Genomic DNA, 16,410 nt, shown 5'->3' on the forward strand with positions numbered 1-16,410 from the left:
AAAAAAAAGATGACTAAGGAACATGGACTTCTTGTAGATTTGACTGGTTAGGTTTTTGGTGATCAAAAGACCGTGAGATTGACAGAAATCAATCAAGCCCCAGAAATGACTTCTCTGCCTCTTAGGGAAAAGAAACTAGCTCAGTCCGTGTGGTCAAGACTCTAGTTAGATGTTGCTGTACTTTGCCTTGTCCAGAGCAGAATCTAGAATTTCTGTTGAGTTTGGGTGCCATTTTTAAGAGGAAAGTTGAAAAACTGGAATGCTCCATAGAGGGGTAAGCAGGATGATTAATTAGGAATTCAAAACTACCATCAGGAGGAACAACCGAAGGAACACAAGATGTTAAGCCTGAAAGATAGAGGAATTTTGTGTCATGTGGAAGAAGGAGTTAAATGTATTCTTTGTACCTCCAGAGATCAGAACAATGGCTACAAATGGTGTACTGTGTTACAGAAAATTAGGAAGCACTTTATTGCAAGGAGACCTGTGTAACAATGGAATGGGCCACCGTGTGAGACAGTGTGTTGCCTGTTAATAGAAATATTTGAGCAGAGACTGGATAGGTGACCATCTTCCAGGAATATAGTCAAGGAAATTCTTCCCTTAAAAGAAAGAAAGGTTAGACTGTATGTGTGTATATGTGTGTGTGTGTGTTTGTGAGAGAGAGAGAGAGAGAGAGAGAGAGAAGAAAAAGAGAAAAAGAAGAGAAGAGAGAGACAAAGAAAGAGAGAGAGACTTCAGGAGAGTCATCTTCCCTTCCAGGCCTGTTTTCACAGCTAGTGTGGGTGCTGGAGAGGATGTGGTATACCAGTTGACTATGAGGCAGGCTGTAGTTTTTCTAAATTGCACGCCTGTTGCAGGGGATGAAGGTGTTTGGGCAGTTGGCTCTCCAGGGCTCTCCAGCTCTGAGCCTGACCTTGCCTCCATCAACATCAGGGAGACTGCTAATAGTCTGCATTTCTCATTCAGTGGCCTGCCTTGGAAGCTGAGAATTAGAGGAGGAAACCTTAGTAATTATGGAGGAAAAAATGGGAGACCCACTCAAAGTTGTAGAGTGTATTAGTGGCAAAGTATAAGAAACCCAGGTTTTCTGCCTCTTGGTTCAATAATTTTTTTTTTTCATCTAAAACCCTTACCTTTTTTTCTTAGAATCAATACTAAGCAATTGGGTTGAGTGACTTTCCCAGGAACACCCAGCTAGGAAGCATCAGAGATCAGATTTGAACCACAGGTCTTCCCAACTCTATACCTGGTGCTCTATTTTCTCTTTTTTATGTGTGTGCAGTTTTCACTTCATTTAATACATTAGGGACTGACTTTTGCATGATTTGTTAGCAAGATTGCCTCATAAGGGAGAGATTATGGTTATAGTGCAGGAGTCGGCAACCTTTTTGGCCATGAGAGCCATAAATGCTACATTTTTTAAAATGTAATTTCGTGAGAGCCGTACAGTGCTCACAGTGCCACTCCTGTAACAGTGCCTGAAAAAAAATTGACTTCATGGCTCCTGCAGAAAGAGCCATATCTGGCCCTCAAAAGAGCCAGATATGGCTTGAGAGCCATACGTTGCCAACCCCTGTTATAGTGGCTACAGAGTTGGTACTGAAGCCAGAAGAACCTGAATTTAAATCCTCCCTCTGACATATTGGCCATCCTAGGCAACCTTGCAGTATCCTAGGCAATTCTCTAAGACTTCAAAGTGTCAGCATAAATGTTGACTTTGCATTGATGGAGGGAATGTCCTCCTCTGGGGAGGTTCCCGTACCAATTAAATCATAAATCCTTGGTTTTTTCAATTGCGTCTCACTTTTTTGTGACCCCATTTGGGTTTTCTTGGCAGAGAGACTGGGGTGTTTTGCCATTTAACTTCTTGAGCTCATTTGACAGTAGGAGAAACTGAGGCAAACATTTAAGTGACGTGCCCAGGGTCACACAGCTAGTAAGTGTCAGAGGGAAGACTTGATCAGGAAGACTTCTCTTCCTGACTTCTAGCACTTGAACCCCTGCACCAGTTAGCTGCCCCCACATGCCCTATATCTCTAAACATATCGCCTCACAAATCTGTAGTAGAGGGGAAAAGTAAGCAGAACCACTGTATTTGGAGTCTATTCTCCTCCTCCGTAACATTTTGAAAATGAACTTCTGTTGTAGACAGATGGTTCCCAGGGCTGCCGCTTCTCTGCACATCAGTCATGTCAAGTATTTGCTGGCTTGAGGTGATTCCTCACCTCTCTGCCCGCCTCCTCGTGGTGACTGTTTTGCATCGGCCAAAATTCAGGAGGAAATCAAGACTGTCTGTCTCAGGGTCTTTCCTTGTTCCGTTTCCCATTTTGGTAGCATCAGCTTGAATAGCTTTGGTTAGAATTCCAGTTGCATGCTGCGTCTTCTCATCATTATCCTGTCTAATTTGGGGGTGATTTGGAACATGGCTTTAACCAGCCTTGTGGTGCAACAGGCAGACCGTCGCTCATTCAAAAATAACTCTCATATCAGCAAATTGATTTCCTATCTGTTAGGATATGGTCAGTTTCAGTTTTCTAGATTTTGTTCAATGCTGACTTTTATCTTTTTGACTTACCTTATTTTGGGGGATTAGACTTCTGTGTAATTTACAAGCCTTTATCTCTTTCACTTCTTATTCCTCAACCATGTTTTATTTATTTGCTTTAAATCCTTCATCAATACTATGTATTGGTTCCAAGGCAGAAGAGTGACTTTTATCTTTTTGACTTACCTTATTTTGGGGTATTAGACTTCTGTGTAACTTACAAGCCTTTATCTCTTTCACTTCTTCCTCAACCATGTTTTATTTATTTGCTTTAAATCCTTCATCAATACTATGTACTGGTTCTAAGGCAGAAGAGTGGTAAGGTACTAGGCAATGGGGGTTAATTAAGTGACTTGCCCAGAGGTCACCCAGCCAAGGAAGGTGTGAGGCCAGATTTGAGCCTCAACCTGATTTTTCATCGTATTTTCCGCTGTGTTCATCCATGTCCACTTTTGCTTTGAAGCTATCTAAGGATTAGGCTCTACATGGACTCAGTGTGAAAGCACCCAAAACCATTCCTAGAGTTTTTCTCCCTTCTTATCCTTAGCAATAGATGCAGCCCAGCTGTAGTTTTTTTTTCTGATCACCTTTGTTAGCTTGTGTTCATCCTAAGGACCACAAAATGAGGTTTTCTGTTACTTTGGGCCCAGGATTCAGCTGCCTCTTGAAGCCCCTTGATTTGCCTCTCTGAAGAGAATCTTTAGCCATCTTCCCATTCAACTGCATCCTCCTTACGTTTTCCATCTTCATTTATAGAGAAAATGCCAAGATTTTATCATATGATTCAGTTCCTCCAGGAAGATGCCAGCCTGTTACAGGGCCTCACATGAGATGAACTTGAGCATCCTCCCACTCCTTGGAGGATCACTGTCTCATCACTAATCAGTCACTACAGATGGAGGAAGGGGCTGCCTAGGACTGAGGGCCATTGAAAGTTTCCTTTGTTTTGTGGGTTTTAAGTATTTGTCACCTAATGGCCTCACTCTTGGTGAAGAGCCTCTATTCAGCGAGGCTGGTCTTTGGAAACTAAAGCCTTTCCATCAAGTAGAGACATGGGTACCCATGCTGAGCCAGGGTCTTAGCTTAATGCAAAATCTAGAGTGCTGTCGCAGTATGAACTTATTGGCAATAAACCAAAATTAGAGAAATCCCTTCATCGTGCTTCCCATAGGCAGTTTAAAAAGAAAAAACAAACAAACTTGGACTCCATTCAGAATTTGTAATAAATCAGCCAGTGCTGTCCTTTGCCAAAATTAGCCTGCTAAGTCAATTTTGTGTTAGTCAGATGGGCAGGGGACATGTTTCACCTACTAAATGGGAAGGCATTTGTTTTTCTAATTTTTTTTTTTAATATTTGGCAATTTTGTTGCTGTTGTTTTCAGTCTGACTTGTGATCTCATTTGGGGTTTTCTTGGCAAAGATATTTGGAGTGGTTTGTTTTTTCCTTCTCCAGCTTTCCTTTATGGATGAAGAAACTGAGGCAAATAGGGTTAAATGACTTCCCCAGAGTCAGACTGCTAGGAAGTAGCTGAGATAAGATTTGAATTTAGGCCTCACTTTTGGAATTTCCCATTTAATTTTTTTTCCTCTTATTCCATGCTTCTGGAACATGGCCGCTCACCCATCTCTCCTTAGTCCTCAAGTTTCTCAAGTTTTGAGAGGCCTCATGGCCCATTGTTGAAGAGAACCCTGAATTTGAAGTCAGAAGATGTGGTTTGAGTCCTGTTCTTGTATTTTCGACCTGGGTGATTTGGGGTCCTGGTTACTTTGCCCCCCAACTCTGCCTCAGTCTTCCTTTGTCCATTGAGGGGTTCTCCTCCAGTTCCAAGCCCTCTGATTCCCTCCCCTCTTCTCCTTCTAGATCGAATCTCACAAGCTAACCTTCCGTGAGAATGCCAAAGCCAAGACTGACCACGGAGCAGAAATTGTCTACAAGTCACCCACCATGTCTGGGGACACCTCTCCCCGGCACCTCAGCAACGTCTCTTCTACCGGAAGCATCAATATGGTGGACTCCCCTCAGCTCGCCACGTTGGCTGACGAAGTCTCTGCCTCCCTGGCCAAGCAGGGCTTGTGATCTTGCTCAGCAGTGTGGTAATCATGGAGAGAGGAGAGAGAGAGAAAGAGAGAGAGAAAGAGAGAGAGAGAGAGAGAAAAAGAGAGAAAGGAAAAAAGAAAGAATAATTGTACAGCCCTTCTTCCTCTGTTCCTTTCCCAGCTGTTTCTCAAAGATTACCTAATTGGTTAATGATTTTACCTGCTGTTGGCCTCTTTGGCTTGAGCTCCAGGACCTCAAAATCAGTGATGGGAATAAAAGCAAATTTTGTCTTTACAAATTGAATTCTTGGGGCTGGCAGTCAGAATCAATTTAAAGAAAAATTCAAAAGGAATCCACAGCCACATTTTTCAAGGCCAATTCATTTAAATTATTACTTCTCCACCCCCACCCCCCTTAAGGTGGTGGGAAAGAGAATGCAATGAATGATGCTGCTGATTGAATTTTTCAAGGAACAGGCCCAGTGCCCAACTCCTTCACCTCCCCACCCCCACCCTATCCCAGCAGCAGCAGTGGGTTTGAAACCTGCCTTACCCAGAGATTCACAGAGACCCCAAACCATTATTATGTCAGAGGGAGAGAGAGACACACACACAGAGAGACAGAGAGGGAGGGAGGAAGTGGGGCACCCTGTGCCCACCCTGCTATTATTATCAGAGCTCACTGAAGACCAGAAATGACAAGCTGCGAGAGCCACGATTGCCAAAGCAAGTGCCGGGGGACGTGGGAGCCGGCGGGTCAAAGGGGATGTTTGCTGGGGTTTTGGTTGTTGATGATGATGATGGTTGTTGCCCTTGTTGCCGCCGCGGCTCTGACACGGTTTTGTTTTACAGCTTTGTGGGGAAAAGGGCCCTTTGCCACCCTGAGCTTGTAAACTGCTTAGGAATTGGTCTGGGCTTTCTGGAGCATCCCAGGAGTTTCTGGGGTAGGAGGGACGCCGAATCGATTCTTATCTCTTGCAGGTATGGACGTTACCCTCTTGAAAGCCCCCGGGCGGCTTGGCTGGTTTTTAATTTTTCCCCTTTTCCTAATGGACCGGTAGACTTTAGGGAAGGCTCTTGATGCTAGTGTAAGAAGCGGGTTCTTTTCCCTTCTAGAAAGTAGGCCGTTTCCCTGCCGCCTGGGTTCGGAAGCTAGAATTGTATGGGCTGGTTCGTCCTGAGCGATCCTTGGGATTTCCCGTTCTATCTGTGACAAGCCTTAGAGGACCGAGGGCTGCCCCGGCTCTTGTAGCACAAGGGGAGACGGCCTCGCGCCTAGCGAGGTGCTCAGTCCCCCATCCTCTCCCATTGCTACCTTTCCTCATGCTTAAAGCCCCGGAGCTTAGGGCTCCCCAGCCTCTCCAGCCGGCCTGGGAACCGAGCGCCAGTCCCTGGGGCATGGCTGCGAGCTGGGCGAGGCGCCGAACCCCACCGCTTCTTCCCGTGGCCCTGAAGGCCATTTTTGTCCTCTCTGTGTGCGTGCTTTGGGATTTCTGCCCAGTCCCTGGTGGTTCCTAAGCTGTAGCTTCACAGTGTTGCCATCGTAAGCCACGCCCCCGTGTCACCCTCACAGCCGCTCAGCCAGTTTCCGAGGCCCCGCCCCCTAGCGAGAGAAGAGCGGGAGCGCACCTCCCCGGCCCGCTGGCTCCTGGCTCGCTGCGGCAGGCAGGCCCACCTTGGGCGTCTCCCCGTCTCTCTCTTTCCGGAGTGAATCTGGACCTTCCCTGCAGTCCCGAAAAAGGCAGTTTCTACTTCCGGGCAGCCATCGCTCCTTGGTTATTGCTTCTCAATGGCCTTTTCCTTCCCCAAAAATTGCTGTATCAAACTGACGGTCTCAGAGATACGGCAGGTTGAGGGAGCTAGGGGACCCTGCTCAGCTCCCGGAAACCCGCCGACCTCTCCCTACCCAGGCCGGGGGTCTCCCAGCACTAGCTGTTAGCAGCGAGGACCCTGCCGCTCCCAACCGTCCCTGAAGCAGATTTCCTCTCCACTATACTCTCTCCCTAGGGAAGGGGCCTCCCCTTCTCCTCCCACCCCACCCCTTCTCTCTCTGCCGCTCTCCCCTCCACATTCGATTGGAAGATGCTTCTGTGTTTGTTTGAGCCGTGGAGCTTCTCCTTCCTTTATTTCCCCATCAATTTGTGGTGTATAGTTACATTTGTCTTGTATATGCTTGGAATTCACCAGGGTGATGATTGTAAAAAGAAAAAGAAAAAAGAAAAAAACCGCATGTATCTTTAAGTGCTTACAGAGAGGTTTCCAACCTTTGTGCGCCCCACACCCGAGCGCCGTCCACACGGCTTTGAAACAGCCTTGAAAGTGAGAACTGAGTTCTTAGTGTCATCTGCTCCGCTTTGGAAAGGTTTTGTGCTCCAAGAATATTCCAGAGCCCGAGCAGAGGGGGACCTGGAAGGCCTCGGATTCTTGGGCAGCTGCTGCACACTGGGGCAGAGGAAGATGCGTGGGCTCCCAACTCTGCCTCCTTCGTTCCAGGCCAGCAGCCCCACTGAGGGGCAGTGAGCAGGTGATGGACTCTGCCAGCCATCCAGCCGGGGAGCATGTTGAAATAGAGTCATCCTTGAATGGTCGCAGGGGCGCCATGGAGGAGGGCTCCCCCGCTCCCTGCACATCCATCCATCTGGAAAAATGACGGAGGGTTTGCATGTCCGGAAGAAACAGCTGCCAGGCTTCTTGGGGCTTCCTCTATGGATTCTCCACCACCTTGGGCAAGTCACAGCCTCAGAGGCTCCATTTGCCCTGTCTGTAAGATGAGGGGCTTGCATGAGGCCTTCCCAGGCAGCCACATCCTGCCACCAAGGAGAGAGACCCTGAATTTCCCCCCAAGGAAGCCATTTTCCAGAAAGGAGGCTGCCCCGCAGAAGGGTAGCCCCATCACCAGTGCACGATGGGATCACAGATCAGAGGACCATCTGGAGCTCTCTCCAGCCCGCTTGGGAGATGCCTCCTTGGCTCTGAAGGTCAGAGCTGTGCCTTCCGGGCTAGGCTAGATGAGGTCCCTTTTATTTGTGCTTTCCGGGAGCTGGTTAGGGCTGCTGGGAAGGGCCCACGGTGGGCACAAAGGATTATGCCAGAATGGTACGGAAAGGGCAGCTCCAGAGATGGCTCAATGGGGAAGCTGTTACTTTAGGGAAACTCCCTTTAGCTGCCAGATGGGCCCCAAGTTTCTTGCTCTTGCTCTCATGGGAGATAGGAACATAGATTTTTCCTGGAAAATCCTATTTTGAAGGGAAGATGGCTTTCTAGATCTCTGTATGGGAATCCTTCAGAGCAGAGAGAGGCCTCCAAATTTGCTGTTGATACTCTTTTGGGCTCTGGTAACCTTTCATTTGGGGGCTTTCTGAAGCCACCAAGGCCTCAAATCTCTGACAGTAGCAGTTCCAGTATGGGTATCCCAGAGTGGTAAGTTAGGGAAGGAACCCCAAAGATGCCCTGCGTCAGATGGGCAAGAACCCCTCTCACCCCAAATCCAAGGAGGGGCACTCCATCACGTGCTGAGCTCTCCGAGCAACGTCAGACCCTGCTGAGCCTTTCCATAACCCCTACCCAGGGACGCCTTTCCTTGCTTTGGAACCATGTCACCTCCAAATCCATGGGACACACCTTTGGTTCCCCAGCTGCAGAGCTGGAAGCAAATCAGCCAAATGGCTAAACCAAGCCCGGGTGACTTAAGAGAATAGGCCCAGCTCTGAATTTACAATGGCGAATCAAGATGGAATGAGGGTGGGATGGAGCAGAAGGTTCTGAGATCCTTTCCGCCAGAGGGGACGGGATAGGTGGGTCAGTCTTTGGTGTGTGGCTATTGAAGCCCGCTGCAGCTCAAGGTCAAGGCAGAAGTAGCAGATGGGCCTCTGGGCCCACCCCAAAGAGGAAAAACAAAGTGATATGGTTTATAGAGTTCGAATGACACAGGATTGCTGATAAATTCAAATTCAAAAGCATTTCTTCTCTAACTTCCTCCCCATCTTGCTTGGACCATAATCAGGCAAGTGCCGTCCCAGGGACTAGCAGTGCTCTGGACCAGGATGGCACTGCCTTCTCACCAGAAAGCCACTCTGTGATACCAGCCCCAAACAGCCACAGCTACCTTTCATTTGGAATCAACTCTAGTCTTGCCTGTCGAGACCCACGTTTTAGGCAGCGGAAGGGATGCACTCTCAGGAGCCAAGGCTGTCATTGGCATTTGTGAATGCATCAGGGAAAGCAGGGCTTCATAGTTTCTTGCGTCTCCCAACACACACACACACACACACACACACACACACACACACACAGGATTTGTAGCTCAGTTCTTACAGGGTTAAACCTAGGAAGGTAGGAATGATCCATCTCCCGGGCCAGTGACACCAGCCACAGCCGCTCACTTACACGGACATGACCACCACCGTTCATAGCAGACCTTGGGGGTGGGTTAGCCTTGGTTTCTTCGATCCCTGATCTCATAGAACCGAATTCCACTTAGCTCACCTCTCATTGTTAGAATCTGTATTTCCCCTTTGTGTATGATACGGTAATAGGATATTTAAAATGGGCAGGAGGGCAGGAACCTTGGAATTGAGTGAACTGACCCTTAGTTTTTTACCCCTCCAAACCACCCATGTGACAAAGAGGAAAGTGGGAGACTCGAGTCTCGCCAGAAGGCGCCCAGTGTGGTCTTTGCTCTCTCAGCCACATCCAGGGCTCTTGGTGCCTCTCCCTACCAGACCCCATGGCGGAGGCCCATACCATGAGTAGGCCAAGAACAGTGGGAGTATCTGAGGATGGGCCAAGGAGTTCAGGTTGGTCTTCCTATGATGACATCATTTGGGCCCACAGAATCTTTCCTCTGTCCAGTTTTTCCAACCCCGATGCCTTCCCTCGGCCTGGGGGAAATCATTTGTCCCATTGAACTTTGAAGAACCCGTATCCAGAAGGCACAGGCCTGCTTTCTTTCAAGATGCTCCATCCGTCTTTTCCACCTGCCCTGTGACTGCTGAAAAACGAATCCTTGTCCTAGAACTCACTTGCTATGGGGAGTTGGGAGTGGGCAAGTTACTTTTCTCCCCAAACTGTTTGAAAAGGTGGGCACTGCCCTTATCTATGGCTTAATCTTCCACTGGGTCCTGACCCCACGGGGAAGCACAGTTTCTGCATTGTAATCCACGTGGTTTCTTAATTAATGGGGGGGTGGGGGTGGGGGGTGTTGAACTCATCCTAGCTTAGCTTCCTGTCTGTGAATGTCCATAGTATTGTGTGTTTTAACAACCGGTTTACACCGTTGCTGTAAAAGTGAATTTGGAAATAAAGTTATTACTATGATGAAAGTAAGATACTTTCTTTGTGGAGGGGGGGAAGGGTGGGAAAATAGGGAGGGCTCGAAGGACACTTCCAATTGCACTGTCTCTCTCCTCCACTGCTGAGGGCTTACCTGGCCAGGCCCCATGGAGGGAGCAGGGAAGGGCCTTGGGTTTAAATCCCAGTCCTGTCACTCACCTGCATGCGGTAGGCAGCATCCTCTCTCCAGAGGCTCACTTAGCCGTCTCTGAGGTCTCTTTCAACTCCACCCTGTGTAACTCCCACTGAGATGTTTTGAAAGCTGTTTTGAACACTTGTGTGTAGCCCTACCATCAGCTAGAAATGCCAGAGCCTGTCCAGCCCAGCAGCTATCACTTAACTGGGAGGGAGATCAGCAGTCACTAGCTCCCAAGGTAAAAGACCACAGACATCCGGGGATCTTCATCGCTCGGAGGCTTGTCACCAGAAGGAATCCAGTTCTGGATGTTGGCTGTCTTGGGCATGGCCCAGCACGTGACTTTTAGTAAAACATCCAGAAGGCCCCCTAGAGAAGTGGGGTGATGGGGAGCTCAAGGGAACTGGGAACCCTGGAACTGGATGTCTCAAACCACTTAAATTTTCAGCAAGTCATTATAACATTTTACAGTTGGACAACCAACTCGCCAAAACCCAAGAGGGATGGTGAGGTACTGAACCAAGTCTGAAAGTATTGTACATTTAAAGTCTCCTGCTTAAATTTCCACAATACTTTAGAGTTGATCGAGACACAAGCATGTGTGTATGTGTACATTTGTGTCACACACACACACACACACACACACACACACACACACACACACACACGGTTTCCCTGATGACCTTAAAAGAAATGGGGCTGTCACAGCAGAGGTAGTTTATATGGCTGCAGGGACAAGTCCCTCTCTGCTAAATCTCCTGCAGCATCTGGATGTGATGAGGGGCTAAGGATTTCCAACATGGGACACAGTAAAATGTTTTCTGCTTCCAGGCTGGGGTTTAGGGGACAAGAGTAAAGCCCATATTCTTCCTGCTGCTGGACTTTACTGGGTAGCTCAGTACTGGATTCCCTCACTCCCTTCAGAGTTCAATTTTCCTGAAGGAAGGGCCAATCCTCAGCTGTGTAACATGAGTAGCTACTGCAGACAAATGCTACATAATTCACTTGGGCAATATACGGCTCCTCTTCAAGGTCCACTATCTGGCTCTGCTAGAAGATCAACTGGGCATGTGTCTTTTGACCCACAATGAAGCCAGCCTGGGATCCATTCTCTCCAGATTTTATGAGAATAAACCAACGACCTTAGAAGCCACAAGCATAGGAAAAGGGAGAAAAACGTCTGGAGAAAGAAAGGTAGAGCCAAAAGCTCACTTTTCTTGCTAATCTGAGAATTCAGGAAAAAATAGATTGACAATTAGAATAGCTGGCATTTCACATAGTACCATTAAGGTTTGCAAAGTGCTTTAATATGTTATTTGTTCACGAGCTATAAAATTGGGGGTGAGGGCTTTTTAAAAAGGGGAAAGTGCTGGTATGAATAAATAAATCCTTGAACTCAAATCACATTCTTCCTGCATCTCACTTCCCTTTGTGCAGGTAAGGGGGCCCGATAGTGCAAATTGGCTATGCTGGCACACTCATCAACCCTCTGGGGAACCTGGAGGCAGAGGACTGGAGTCCTGCCTAAGGCTGGAGATTTCAGGGCCTATAGGCAGAAGTGGGAGCTCTCCAAAGGAGTAGGGCAAGACAAGAATATAGAGAACTGACTAGAAAATGCTAAAGGCCTAAAGCCCAGCACCTCCCTAGGCAAGATGATAAACATCAAAACGACAATCTAGGTATTGGCTCAGGTCCCCCTCTCAGGGAACAAAGTGAAGAAGAGGAGGACCATTCACTGCACACACTATCTGGGTCTACTCAAACCTTATGTATAAGGAAACCTAGGGAAAAGAGCTCAGAGCTCAAGACTGGGCTATGAAGGAAGGGAGGAAGGCTTTCAGTATCATTTAGGGAATTGCATTTGATGGAAGGTGGGGGCAAGCTACCCTAGGGATGTTGAAGAATGAGATCCTCAGATGAATAAAGGAAAGACTCCAGCTCAGAAGAGAGCAAAATTTCTCTCTAGAAACTTTAGATTTCTAAGGTCCCCCGACTTGAACCTTACTCTGGAAGAAATAATTTCATTTGGGAGAAAGAATGGGAAGATAATGCCAGGGTTGGGGTTGTTTTCCTAAATGCAAAATGAGTACTCCTTTCAATGGGGATATGATTAGATATAGACTCTAAACCCTAGTGCAAATACTAATAATATGGAAATGGGTCTTGATCAGTGGCACACATAAAACCCAGTGGAAATGCTCATTGGCTATGGGAGGGGGATGGGAAGAGGGGAGGGAAAGAACATGAATCATGTAACCATGGAAAAATTTTTCTAAATTAATTAAAACAAACTTAAATTCTTGGAAAAAAAATGACTACTCTTACCTGGTCACTGGCCCTCCTGACCCCAGGGCTCATCCTCACCTTGAACACACAGAATCTAAGATTCTGAGATCCCTCAAAATCCTCCCCCAGCTACAGAAAGTTCTATCATCAGTTTCTTCCCTTTAAAAAAAAACCTGAAGGCCTGGATCCCTGTTTATAGGACGTTCACATAATGTCAGAGCTGGAATAAACTTTAGAACTTTAGTCCCAAGGTGGGGACTTACACCAATTCTAGGTCAACCAAAGCCACTAGTTGTATGTGGGCCCTCTGAATCCCAAGTTCAGCCCACTACAAACTATTTTCAGTTACTGGGATGAGAACAGATTTTTAAGAAAATCATTTGAAGCTGCTTGGAAGGCAGGCATTTGAGTGGACACAAAGGCCTCAGAAGAAACTGTCATCTATCATGAAATTTGCCCTGTGTCTAGAGGTGCCAGCTCTCATCTTCTTCTCTATTAGGAGACAAAAGGTGGCATGCTACATGCTGAAATGCCCTCTAGAACCACAAGAACCAAACACAGAATGGAATCATTCCTAGAGCATCACTAGGATGGATGTCTGAGCCTATAGCAGCCAGCAACCAGCAGTAGAGGTAACAGCCTAACCAATGTATCTAAGAAAGAGGGGGTGGGAGGAAGGAGGGAGAAAGAGAAAGAACTCAACATCACCCAACAAGCCACCAAGGGAAAAAAAAAAAAAAAACCAAAAACCCTGAGCTCTGTAAAAAAGGCTAAGGGAAGACTTCATCTGCCTTCCCCAACCTCATGGTTCTACAAAATGTGTTCCTCATACATCTAAAAGGCAGGTAGCACAAGTATACCTTCATTTAAAGGGGAGGAAGCGGTGGATGAACCTGAGGGATCTCTCCATTACAGAGCACTGATAGATTTGATTCATACTGTGGCTTTTGAAGCCCTTATACATTAGTCTCTTTTCTCAACAGCCTTCACAGTGAGGTAATATCACCACTATCATTTTGTTGATAAAAGAATAGTTTTATTGGAGTTAACTAAGGGACCTGGACCCAACCAGTGTTCTTTCCACTGCATCCCCTTCCTCATTTGGTACACGAACAAGACGTAGAATTACTCTCTCCTTGGTTCCCACAATGGCCCAGGCTCTACCCAAGCTGTAGCAATTAGTCCCTCTGTGCAGAAAAATACAGAATTTGAGGCTCTTTTTCCCACCAGGGCCAGAAATTGTTCATTTTAGTAAGGGTGACCTAATGGATCCTTTCTCTTTGGCTTCCCTCTGCTCAACGTTTTTCTCAAAGTGCTTTTTTTGGGGAAATCCTGGACTGTTGGAACATCCACAAAAGGGAGGAAATGTGTTCCTGGGAAACTTGGCTGTCTGTATATGCTGATACCAGCTTGTTATAGAGACCAATGACCTCTGTGGTCTGTTCCAACTCTGAAATTCTATGCAGTCTACCCTTCACCTGGCCACGGTCGGCTCCTAGAATTGGTTGCTCAGCTGAGGAACCCAGTAAATCGTGTGTGCCAAGAAAGGACCCAGCAAATAACATCCTGTAACTTTTTTTTTTTTAATTTTTTTCCCATTTTTTTTTCCGCTTTTTTTTTTTTGGGAAGCACAGGTCTGTGCTCTGTGAACAGAATCAAGACATTAACAAAGATCAGCTTCTCTGAAGAAAAGCATTTCTCTAGAACAAAGACAGCTACGGATTTTGCTGCCATTACACAGCTCAAAGCAAGAAAAGAAAATATTTACAAAATACAAGGTGGGGGCTTTTTTTTTTTTTTTGCATTTTTTTGGGTTTTTTTTTTACAATGCTAAAAGGGTTATTCAGAATTTTCAACCTTATAAATAGAAGAAGCACTTATGCATAGGGATATGGTGCATTATTGTTTTTTTAAAGAAACAATGACAAACCCTTTAACTAGCAAACAGAAAAAAGTCACTAATGTTGAAAATTGTGAAAAAACCCCAACCATTAAGCAGTTCATCTACTATTTTTATACGATTACAAAATGGCCAAAAAAAAAGTTATGTCCTTTGTTTTTTTCCTCTTTTTGGTGATGTAATTATACATGAGACAGGCACAAGGCTAAGGAAGATGATGGGGGGTGGGGTGGGGGTGGAGGGTGGATGGAAGAAGGAAGAGAGACTAGGACATTCCACAGGCAAGGGCCTAAGGGAGAGGAGATATGAGAAAAGGGGCCTAGTTGAGGCAAGACTAAGGATAACTTAGACATGAAGGAAACTTGTTTAAGTGATCATCTGAGAAGAAAGTTAGAATGGCTAAATTGATGCTTCAAACCCTCCTAGTTGGCTGGCTGGGGAATGGTAACATAGATTGAACCGACCAAGACCCTGCCTGTAAAACAAGACAAGTGAGAAATGTGTGCTCAGTGGGCGTGTTCGATGTGTTTTGTGTTTGGGGAGTTGGGGGAGACAGTGAATGTGTGTGACGGAAACTGACCAGTTAGGTTGCTATAGTTAAGGAGTCAACATAAAGGTGACTTAATGCAGAGCAGCCACATAAAAGAAGGGAAGCTCAGCCTGCTTGCTGAAAGCTACACACATATTATTGCAGACTGCCTCAAGCAAGCCCCTCAATAGGCCTGATGAGAGCCAGTGCTGAACAAAAAGACTTTAATGCTTGGGCCCACATCAGTACGCTCATACCTGGGTTCCAGGTGACAGAACAGGGAACCACCTGATGTAAGTTTCTTTTGTCGCCTGGGAAGAACATGTTTTATCAAAGGAAAAATAAAGCTGAAAGTTCAGTGAATCAGTGGGGCTGTAGAGCATGCTAGAACCAGGCAGGGTGGGAGTTAGGGATGGGCGGGGTCTTACCAGGAACTTTTATTTGCCAACTGGAGGAATAGTCCATTTGGGTGTGCCACAAGACAATATGAAACCAAAAAAAGAAAAGGGAAAAAAGGGAAGGAGGGGGAGGGAGGAGGAGACCAAAACAGTTTCTAAACTCCTTAAATTCACTAAAAACTGTGAAAATTTTCGGCATATGATGTTTGAATATCAAACACAGATTTCTGAAGCTTTAATGCCAAGTCAGTGAGTTCATTCAGTTGGACTCTCAAACTCCACTTGCTCATCTGTGGGTCGGGCGCTGCACTGTGGCCGATGCTGGCAGATGCCTGCTTTTGAAACTGGCCAGAGGAGGGGAGGTGGGTGCACTGTCCAGCTCCCGGCCTCCCTTGCCACCTGGGGTACGTCGAGTACAACGGGCAGCTCGTTCCTGTGCATCCAGCAGGTCTTCGCACTCCGCCTGGGGGCTGTGTGCCAGGGGGAAGCTGCGTCGCTCCCAGGGTTGGACAGTCTGCAGGGGTACAGAAAGGGAGTGAAGGCAAGGTTATGGGTACCCGTGGTTACCCTCCTCCCCGCCCCCTTTCCCAGTGCTCTAGCCCACAAACCTGTTTACTGTTCATGTAGCATCAACCAGGGCCAGGGAAGGGGAGTGAGGGGTTATCTGGGAAGCTGGATCAGCTACAGTACAGAAAGTGTGTGCTCTGGCCAATAACCTTTTTGACAGCAGAGTCACCTCCAGAATTTGCCCGAGGGTTTAAGAGGAGAGATGGGTAGGGGAAAGACATGTGGCTATGCAGTCATCAAAAGAGCCCACTCCTCTAACTGCCCCACCTCTTCCATACCCCTGGCACACAGAGGAATGAAATCACTTACCTGTTCATCTACTCCCAATTCTGGGGTAGAACAACGGGTGTCCTCAATGGAAAGGTGCCGTAGGTTCTCTCGGGCTATAGGAGTGAGGGAGGCAGAAAGCAGGTCTGGGCTGATGGGACTGCGAGGGGATTGATTGTGGGAAAACTCTGAAACTGAGTGGTTACTGCTGATGTCAGGAGAAGCAGGCTGTGGGGTAGAAGAGTTGGCATTGCCCAGTTGTGGGGTTGTCCGGCCATCTGATGACCTATAGGACCTGCACACCAAGAATTCAAACCAGAGAGTCAGAGGGTGTTTTTGAGACAGCCTCCCAGTGTGTCATGCTGTAATGCAAACAGCATAGGACAGCCTCTCTACCCATTTCTAGTATTA

General features: G+C 47.0%; 2 protein-coding genes across 6 annotated transcripts in view; one reads left to right on the forward strand and one right to left on the reverse strand.

The window, feature by feature from the left end:
- Positions 1–4,880, forward strand: part of MAPT (microtubule associated protein tau) — a 92,545-nt gene extending 87,665 nt beyond the window's left edge. For all 4 annotated transcript variants that reach the window (XM_044676998.1, XM_044676997.1, XM_044676999.1 and 1 more), the window contains one exon: positions 4,410–4,880. In XM_044676998.1, the coding sequence (XP_044532933.1) occupies positions 4,410–4,625 (216 nt within the window). In that variant the 3' untranslated portion in view covers positions 4,626–4,880. The remainder of the gene's footprint in view (positions 1–4,409) is intronic.
- Positions 4,881–13,982: 9,102 nt separating this feature from the next.
- KANSL1 (KAT8 regulatory NSL complex subunit 1) overlaps positions 13,983–16,410 on the reverse strand; it is a 144,664-nt gene continuing 142,236 nt past the window's right edge. For both annotated transcript variants that reach the window (XM_044672734.1, XM_044672735.1), the window contains 2 exons: positions 16,042–16,294; positions 13,983–15,679 (listed from right to left, as the gene is read on the reverse strand). In XM_044672734.1, coding sequence (XP_044528669.1) covers positions 15,452–15,679; positions 16,042–16,294 — 481 coding nt within the window. In that variant the 3' untranslated portion in view covers positions 13,983–15,451. The remainder of the gene's footprint in view (positions 15,680–16,041; positions 16,295–16,410) is intronic.

The sequence above is a fragment of the Gracilinanus agilis genome, chromosome 4 (assembly GCF_016433145.1).
Source record: "Gracilinanus agilis isolate LMUSP501 chromosome 4, AgileGrace, whole genome shotgun sequence".
NCBI classification, from domain to species: Eukaryota; Metazoa; Chordata; class Mammalia; order Didelphimorphia; family Didelphidae; genus Gracilinanus; species Gracilinanus agilis.